The sequence below is a fragment of the Cornus florida genome, unplaced genomic scaffold (genome assembly GCF_030987335.1).
Source record: "Cornus florida cultivar Cherokee Brave unplaced genomic scaffold, ASM3098733v1 CherokeeBrave_3.0.0_Hap2_Chr07, whole genome shotgun sequence".
In the NCBI taxonomy this organism is placed as follows: Eukaryota; Viridiplantae; Streptophyta; class Magnoliopsida; order Cornales; family Cornaceae; genus Cornus; species Cornus florida.
This window is the reverse complement of record NW_026775577.1, coordinates 81,444,506-81,454,539: the sequence shown is the minus strand read 5'-3', so window position 1 is coordinate 81,454,539 and position 10,034 is coordinate 81,444,506. Positions and strand designations below refer to the sequence as shown.

The following is a 10,034-nucleotide window of genomic DNA, read 5'->3' as shown; positions in this document are numbered from 1 at the left end:
AGGGTATGCAGGAGGAGGTGAAATAGCCACGGCCCGAAAATCTTACGCAAGAAGAGTAAGAGCAGAGGTGAATGAGGTGGGAATGTCCAACTTTCTGTCAAAAACACTAAGGTATGGTGACACTACCATTATATTTTCAGAGGTTGATGCCAAAGGGATCCAGCAACCCCACGATGATCCTCTAGTTGTCTCCATGGTCGTAGTTAACTACACCATAAGGCGTATACTTATTGACAATGGGAGTTCAGCTAATATAGTATTTTCCCATGTATTCGACCAAATGATGATAGGCTGAGAAAGGTTACGACCCATGAATTCTCCTCTCGTGGGGTTTTTAGGAGATAAGGTATATATCCATTGGGAGAAGTTACCTTTCCAGTGATTGCAGGAACTAGCCCAAAGCAGGTCACTTTTATGGTTGATTTTATAGTGGTGGATAGAGTTATTACCTCAACTTACCACCTCCTCATGCGTTTCCCAACAGAGTATGGGGTGGGTGAGTTAAGGGGTGACCAAGCCATAGCTTGTGAATGCTATCTCACTTATCTCAAAGAAAAGATGTCCCAAGAAACTTTGATAATTAAAGGGTTAGAGGTAAGAGACCAAGAGGAGGTAGAAAAATAGAAAGTTCGACGAGCCAAACCGATGGAAGACCTACTGGAGGTGAGCTTGGATGATGAGGCTAAGAAGAAAGTGAGCATAGGATCCTTGCTTCAACCTGGCATAAAGAGTGAACTCATTCAATTTCTCAAGCAAAACCATGATGTGTTCGTTTGGACTCACGAGGACATGCCCGGCATAAGTCCAGCCATAATACAACATCATTTTAATGTTCATCCCAACTTTAAACCCATTAGATAGAAAATAAGGACATTCACCTCTGAACGAAACCAGGCTATATTAGAAGAGGTGGAGAAACTTTTGAGAGCTCACTTTATTCAAGAGGTACATTATCCTGACTGGTTGTCAAATGTGGTTCTCGTAAAGAAAGCCAATGGGAAGTGGAGATTATGTGTAGACTTTACAGACTTGAACAAGGCCTGCCTAAAAGATAGTTTTCCTCTCTCACGTATTGATATGCTGGTGGAGGGAACTGCGGGACATGAATTGCTGAGCTTCATGGATGCATACTCCAGATACAACCAGATTCCAATGTACCTACCAGACGTAGAAAAAACTTATTTATTACTAATCGGGGTTTGTATTGTTACAGGGTCATGCCATTTGGGCTAAAAAACGCAGGAGCAACATACCAAAGGTTAGTCAACATGATGTTCAAGCAGTAAATCGAACGAAACATGGAAGTCTACGTGGACAACATGCTAGTGAAAAGTTGGAAGACTGAAGATCACCTGGCAGACTTACGGGAAACCTTCGAAGTATTGAGGAAGCATAAGATGAAACTCAACCCCAGCAAGTGTGCTTTCGAAGTTGCCTCAGGGAAATTCCTTGGGTATATGGTGAGCAGAAGAGGAATAGAGGCTAATTCATAAAAGATCTAAGTTGTTCTGGATATGAGGTCACCCAAATCCACGAAAGATCTCCAGTGACTCACGGGGAAGATTACTGCCCTGGGTAGGCTGATTTCTCGAGCAATCGACAGATGTTTACCTCCCTTCCGTACCCTCAAAAAAACGTTTGAATGGACACCAGAATGTGAGCAGGCATTTCTACAATTAAAAGAATACCTTTCCTCACCACCACTTCTGTCAAGACCAATACTAGGGAGGACTTGTATTTGTACTTGGCTGTCTCCTCATCAGCAGTAAGTTCAGCTTTAATACGAGAGGAGGATGGGGTTCAGAAGCCGGTGTATTACACAAGTCGGGTACTTAGGGGTGCTGAGGAAAGATAGCCGAAAATGGAAAAAGTAGCATTTGCCTTGGTCGTGTTAGCTAAGAAACTCAGGCCTTATTTCTTAGCTCACAAGATAGTGGTAGTAACAGACCAACCTCTAAGATGGGTTCTCCACAAGCTAGAGACTTCAGGTCGACTTATGAAGTGATCAATAGAACTTGAGGAGTTTGACATCCAGTATAGACCCCGGACTGCAATAAAAGCTCAAGTGATAGCAGATTTTGTTGCTGAGTTCACACCTTCCCAAGAGGACCAAATTAACATTTCCCCAGAAGCAAACCCTCAGATTCAAACAGACAAAAAAGCTACTTGGACTCTGTTTGTTGATGGGTCATCAAATGCACATGCTAGTGGAGCAGGGTTGATCATCACCTCCCCAGACGGAAAAAACATTACCCATACCCTTCGGTTTGGCTTCAAAGCAACAAATAATGAAGCAGAATATGAGGCCTTCATAGCTGGGTTAAAACTGGCAGAAGTCCTTGGGGCGGAGCAGCTCATAGCATACACAGATTCTCAGTTGATAGCAGGGCAAATCCGAGCTAAATATGAAAATAGTGAGAATTTATATGACGATCCTGACTTTCGACAAGCAAAAATTCAAGAACGGGGGGCAACTGATGAGGAAATCAACAAAAGAGGCTGAATAAACGGATAAGATGATAAGGTGATGAGGTGATAAAATTCGAAAGGTTGTTTTGATCTGATTATATGAAATTCAAATTACCGACAAAACCTCTCCTTAAAGATTGCAACAAACACTCGGCTCAGTTACCTATAAAAAATAGACTCCTATCAGCTAATGAGGTACGGGCAATATTGAACTCCACTTCATGAATTGCTTATTTGATTTTCGTCTGTAAACTGACTTAGCCATCAAAGTTTGTTTGGCAGGCACCACACCGGTGTCAAGAGAAAACGTTGTCGTTTCGGATCGTTGCAGACAAATCTTTATCAGTAGGGATTCGGGAGGTAAGTTTTTGAAGTCTCATATCTTGCTTTCAAATCACACTCTTAACTTGAATGGTGCATGTATTGTGAAATTATACACGTGCTCTAACAAAAAAATAAATGAATAAAGAGAATCTCTAAATTTGGCAACAACAAACAAACTGTGAACCTGACACATATCATAGCTCATTAACAAATAAAGAATTGTTTGTTTGTTTGTTTGTTTTTTTTTTTTTTTTTTTTTTTTTTTTAGGGTTAAAACAAATAAAGAATTGTGATGTAGAGTCATTCCTCTGATGACGTGGTCATTTAAAATAATATATATAAGCACAAATATGCTGGCGATTAACTACCAAACTAAAATTACTTTCCTTGTCTCTCCATTCCTCAATTTCTACAGAACAAAAACAGTTTGGTAACAGTTTTTGTTTCTTTCCCTTTTTTTTCTGCTCTATTTTTCTTTTTTTGCTAATGAAGAAATGAAACAGTTTATGCTAAATTATGAATGTGATTATGGGGTTATAAACATCAAAATCTTTAGAAGTGTTCAAAAGACGATCCGAGGTGGTGCTGCTGGAAGAGGTGGTGGTGAAAATGTCGAACGAAAGTCCGACAATATTGATCAACAAAACTGACACCAATATGGTCTGTTACACACCAGATTTGATAGTGCTAGATGGAAATATATGGACGGGACAGAACCCATTGGACTACGCTATCCCTCTCTTCATCTTGCAATTAGTTCTGGTTCTCGGCACCACTCGCCTTGTTTCTTTTGTCCTCAAACCCTTTCATCAACCTCGTGTTATTTCCGAGATCATTGTAAGCTAGAATGTCTCTTAGAATATTTCTTAATTAGCACGGTATTATAGCAAAACACTCTTAATGACGAGCATATCGTTTATTGACATGGCTAAATTGTTACAGGGTGGCTGGATCTTGGGTCCATCAATACTGGGACAGAGCAATAAGTTTGCGCGCGTAGTATTTCCCATGAGAAGTTTTATGTTGTTTGAGACGATGGCCAATATTGGTGTAGTTTACTACCTATTCTTAGTTGGAGTAAAGATGGACCTCTCAGCTATCAAACAGAATGGGAAAAAGGCCTTGTCCATTTCCATTGCTGGTATGCTTTTGCCCTTCCTCGTAGGCTGCTCCTTCTCCTTGCTTCTGTTCAAGAAAACACCGTTCATGGACAACGGAACCTCCATCATCTTCCTCGCTGCTGCTCTCTCTGTCACTGCATTCCCCGTGGTTGCTCGAATCCTTTCAGAGCTTAACATCCAAAATGGAGAGATTCGCGATATTGCCATGTCATGCGCTCTTATCAACGACATATTTGCTTGGGTTCTCTTAGCTTTAGCCATTGATTTGGCTGAGAGAAATGCTCCTACCTTCACTTTTCTCTGGGTGATCTTCGCTAACGTAGGATTCGTTGCTTTCTACGTTTTTGTGGTCCGGCCAGCATTGTCCTGGTTCATAAGACAAACCCCAGAGGGAGAACCCTTCACCGAGTTCTCTAAATCTGTCGTTCTTGCAGGGGTAATGATTTCTGGTTTCATTACAGATGCCATCGGAACTTATTCTGCGTTCGGAGCTTTTGTTTTCGGCCTTATTATACCCAATGGAGCTCTTGGAATCACTCTTGTAGAAAAGCTTGAAGACATTGTTTCAGGGCTTTTGCTCCCCCTCTTCTTTGCTCATAGTGGGTTTAAGATGGATATTAGGAAAATTGGGGGACCCTTTGACTGGGTGATGCTAATTGTTATACTTTTTATAGCATGTGCTGGTAAAGTCCTTGGAACTCTCCTTGTTGCCCTCTACTACAAGATGCCTTTTCTTGAAGCACTTACTCTTGGTTTTCTTATGAATGCCAAAGGTCTTGTTGAAATAGTTGCCCTCGCAGTTGGGAAAGAACAGCGTGTACTACTCTCTCTCTCTCTCTTTCTTTCTATCTATCTATCTATCTATCTATCTATCTATCTATATTGCTGTGTGTGTGTGACACTTATAGAGCATATATGCATTATTGTGCAGATTATAAAGGGGTCAACATATGCAATTGTGATCATGTCATCAGTAATTATGACCGGAATCATCACACCACTTGTTAGCAGAATTTATAGGCCACCAAAGAAATTTGTTGCGTCATACAAATGGAGAACAATTCAAACAACAAGGACAGATGCTGAGCTACGAATCATAGCGTGCATTCACAGCCCTCGTAATGTCCCAACAATCATCAACCTACTCCAAGCTTCCCATCCCAACAAGAATTCTCCATTATGTATCTTCGTGCTCCACCTGGTTGAACTCACCGTCCATTCGTCTGCTTCAAATATTCTCCTTCACACTCACAAACGTCCTAGCCAACCGGTTGCCAATAGGACACAGGCTCACACCGACCACATCATCAGTGCATTTGAGACATTTGAGCAGAATGCTGTTTATGTAACTTCAGAATGTCTCACAGCCATTTCCCCTTACTCCACCGCGCACGAACACATCTCCAACTTGGCAGAGGACAGGCGCTCGGCTTTCATCATCATTCCTTTTCATAAACAGCAAACTGTTGGTGGCGATATGGAAGTCATTAACCCTGCGTTTCAAATATTGAACCAGAATATGCTAGCAAATGCGCCCTGCTCAGTTGGCATTCTGGTTGACAGAGGCCTAAGTGCCTCCGCTAACTTGGCTACCAATCAAGAATATTCTCATCACATCGCTATGCTCTTTTTTGGTGGACCGGATGATAGAGAGGCATTATCATACACATTGAGGATGTCAAAAAATCCCAGGAATAGCGTCAGTATTATTCGATTCCTTCCAGGGGAAAGTGTAGTAGTGGAGCCAAGCTGCTGCAATACCAATGATCCTCAAATTGATCCAACTTTGGGAACAAAAAGCAAGAGAGCTGAGAAGAGGCTCGATGATGCTCACATAAACGAGTTTAGGATGACAATGGCAAAAGACGATGAGTCATTTGAATACACAGAAAGGGTGTTGAACAGTGCAGACGAGACAATTCAAGAAATACGGTCACTGGACAAAATTTCTGACCTCTTCATAGTTGGTAGAGGACAAGGAGTGATATCACCGCTCACGGAAGGGATTCTGGAATGGAGTGAGTGCCCGGAGCTTGGTCCAATCGGGGACTTTTTGTCATCGACAGATGCTCCATTTGAAGCTTCAGTGCTGGTGGTACAACAGTATGTTGGAGTAAGGCCACAGGAGGAGGAAGAGGTTGGAACACCCAACAGTCAGGATCATCAGCTTGAAGAGCCAAATTTAGAAAACCAGATGAATAGGTGGACAATGAGGTAGACATTTTTTAGTTAATCAAACTGAAAACTAGCCATTCTTAGACCTCACAAACTCCTAAAGCTAACAGCAGTAGCAGCACTTAAAAGCTGAATCAGAAAATTTAGGCTTTTTTTCCTGGTCTTGCATATAGTGGTGTTCTTTTATGTAATTTGAAATTATTTAAGTATGATATATCTACAGGGAAACTTAATGAACAAAGAACAAATTTGAATCCCATAAAGGTTAGAGAAACTTTGTAAAAAATCTGATAAATATTATTCATAATTGAATGACTATTATATGAATATTTTGCCCTCTACTATTTATAATATAAAAAATAAAAAAAATAAATAAATAAATAAATCTAAAACAAATGGAATATGAAAAATAGTAGAATTTGAAATTATCTCCAAAATTTATGAAAAAAATAAATATAACATCATAATCATTAAAATAAGATAACTATCAAACTTCAGAAAAATTTGACTTTGTGTAGGAGTCCAATAAAAATTTTGACATTCTGACAGTATATAGAATGAATAGGTCTTCTCGGGTTGAAATAATGTGAATAAAACTGTCTTATCAGATATGCCCAACAAAATGTCTTATGTCAGATACGCCCAACAAAATGTCAATAAAACTGTCTTATATCATATACGCCCAACAAAATATAACAACTACCATATTAAGTCCCTTTCAACAACAATTGATGCAATAATCTAATTGGTTCAATTTTATGATGATAGAAAACAAAAAAATGTTTTCAGCGAATTATAAAAGATATATAATTATATAAAAATAGCATGTTTTATTATTAACTTTTCAGAAAAACACTTCTAAAAAATCTGTTTACCAAATAAAATTTGTACTACTTTACGATTTTTAATTATGTGAAAACAAGAAAATTGTACTCAGAAAATTAAAATGACCAAATAGGCCAGCCCTGTGAGTATTTATTTTGATGTGGGACTCCTAATCCCAATAGAAAGTTGGAACCACACAACATAGAAGTCGAGCAGATTGCGACTCATAAATAAGATGATGATGTTTTATGTCTCCTATTCTCGTTGAAAAAGTAAAAGAGAATAAACTTCCTACTTGAATGCTGCTACTAATCCCTATAAAAGGGCGAGAGAGGTCAAACTAAAAGGTACACACAAAAGACACTAGAAAATAAATCTCATTTCTATCTATCTCCGATTCAATTCTAATTTGATCATGGGAGGCCCTTAGGCTGACACCACACCGATGCTTCTGTAACAACCCGAACTCGGGGGTCCGAATCATTATCCGAGTCTTTAACCGAACCCGAGGTCATCTAAGGGCAACACGATCGATCATTTCCAAGGTCAAAATGAAATTAATACACCATACTAGTCTTTATAGTGCACATTGGCATCATTGAATAGGTTGAGACTGGGAAAATGGGAAAAAGAAGAGAAAAATGAAGGGCACAAAACTCGGTCGACGTGTGCAAGCTACACGTCAATCGAGTCAGGCAACTCCGTTGACGTCTAGTCCTTAAACGTCGACTGGTTTGTCCCTATATAGTGAAAATGGCTCTTGCCCAACAAATGGAGATACCGGTCGACGCGGGCCCTCCACCTTTCGGCGCGAGAAGTTCAGTGCTTGATGAGGCTAGAATCCCGGCTACTTAGTGAAAAGGGGTTGTTATCTACCTTTATCAAGAATGAAAGCTTTCAATGCACTACTAACCCAATTGGGATATAACCAATTCAATAATCAACAAAGCATGTACCCCACAAATGAATGCTAGTGTACACCGGTGCTAGTTTAGAAGATTAGAGTGAATCTCAAAATAATCACAAAATCAAGATGATGTGGACCACAAATGCAAGCAAGATATCAATTTTTCAAAAAATTTTACTCCTAAATGGCTTCCACAAGGCATACAAGGAGTATTGGCCTCTCAAGTCAAGCAATTTTTAAATTTTAAGCAATATAGTCCTCAAAAGATCAAAATCATAGCTAGATATGGACTAATTATAGAAATATCTCTCAAATACACAAATCATGCTAAAAATTTAAATTTAAAACTAACACTATAGAGCACCATTCCCCCCAAACTTAAATTGCACAATGTCCTCAATGTGCAAAGAGAACAAAGGAAAGAGTATATCAGTGCAACTAAGCAAGAATGATCGGGACTGAAGTATCCGTAATGGGTGGCATGGCCCCCTCAAACTTGGGATGAAGTGTGGTCCTGAAAATTGGCACTTAGATAAACTTATCAGATAACAAAATAGGATAATCAGTGCATAGTGGACATGCAAGTGTAAATGGGATAAACAGATAAAGAAATCGGAGAGGTATAAGGGTGGTCTTGGAAATTGGGTAGCACTCTCTCACTGAAGTCATTGTGATGTACCTGATGGAGTCAAACATACAGATATGAGAATACAATCATATGACATCCATAGCAAAAATAGATATATAAAATAGAGAAAGTGTAGGTATAACAAAAATATCAAAATCGACAGACCGGCTGTAAAAATAATACAGTAACAATAATAAAGTATCAAAAGGAGAGAGGGATCATAAGATAGAAAAGACTGGGAGCTCAGGAAGATGAGGTAGGACGAGCAGGTCTGGCTCCGCGGATGTCTCTGGATAAATCTCTGAACATGGTCGCGACATCCGTGCGGAAGGTAGCAAACTCAGCTCTGTGGGTTTTGAGGTCAGCTCGGATGGTAACAACAGCATCCTCGAGCGTCTGCAGACGTACTCCAAAGCCGGGGGTATATCTGGAGTCTTAGGCATAGATGAATCAGAAGAAAGCTCCTGAGTCTGCTCCTGCTCATGAATGGGTGACCTGGCTGGAGAGTCCTGCTCTGTATCGTCTGCAGGGCGCTCTAAGTCGATGTCTAAATGCTCAGCAGCTGGATCGACTGGTGCGTCGTCCGCTGCGGGATGTGCTGCTATTGCCTCTGTCGATGCCTCTACCTGGGCCTGTGCTACCGCCTCCTCCTCTAACTCCAGCTCTGCAGCTGCCAGTACGGCATGGACCTGCAGGCGAGTGATAATAGCTCTGTAGCTCTTATCCCAATCCTTCTTGAGGAAGTACAGGAACCTCTCTCGGGGTGCTCCTGCGGGTGGATGGGATAGCGCTGGTCAATGAGAATCTGGGTGATGAGGTGGCTGAATGGAAGAGACTTGGCCCTTCCGTGTGTCTCCTTGCTGATGTACTCATCGTAGAGCTTCCTCATCATGCTCCAGATAAGCGCAGGAATAGACACCCAGTGGCCGGTATAGAAGGCGTACAGGGCTGCTAAATAGTCGCCCCGCCTATGAATCTTGTGTCCCGCCATGTATATGTTTCGGTAGAGCACCGAATCTATAAACCACAGGTCATCGAGCAAGAATGTCCGAGTGGCGAAGGTCTCACCACCGGCATGGTGACCTGTAAGAAAAATCGCCATATCAACGTAAGAAGGCCTGTGGAACCTAGGATATGTCTCCTGTAGCTCTAGCGGGCACCGATGTGGACAGCGAGTCGAACGGGCCAGAGTATCCACTGTAATGGTGATCTCATGGCCATCGATAGAGGTGATGAGCTCGGCTATAGTGCACGGCGACGGTCGGAGGTTCTGGTAGAACAACCGTACCAGTCGTGGGTAGATCGGCTCTGTGACTGGAGCAAGAATAGCTGAGAGGCCCCGCTGAATGATGTCCTGATGGGCAGATCAAGTCAGCACCAATCTGGAGAAGAATGCAGTGTCGAATGCTGACTCATGCTCGATAGTCATGTGTGCATATCGAAGCGTGAGTCTGTCATGCTGTAGATAAGCTGGCTGAACAGGTGGAGCCGGCTGAGCTGGCTGTTCAGCGCCTCTATGCGGTGGAGATGGTGATGGAGTGAATGCTGGATAAGCCGGTGTGACGACCCTGGTTTTTAGGCCAGC

The 10,034-nt window shown here is 41.4% G+C and overlaps 1 protein-coding gene across 1 annotated transcript; it reads left to right on the top strand.

Moving 5' to 3' along the window:
• The first annotated feature begins 3,402 nt into the window (after positions 1–3,402).
• On the top strand, positions 3,403–6,132 carry LOC132266346 (cation/H(+) antiporter 15-like). Its single transcript, XM_059767199.1, has 3 exons — positions 3,403–3,630; positions 3,736–4,731; positions 4,846–6,132. Exons 1-3 carry the CDS (start codon positions 3,403–3,405, stop codon positions 6,130–6,132), a joined length of 2,511 nt encoding a protein of 836 aa, XP_059623182.1.
• The last annotated feature ends 3,902 nt before the right edge of the window (positions 6,133–10,034 follow it).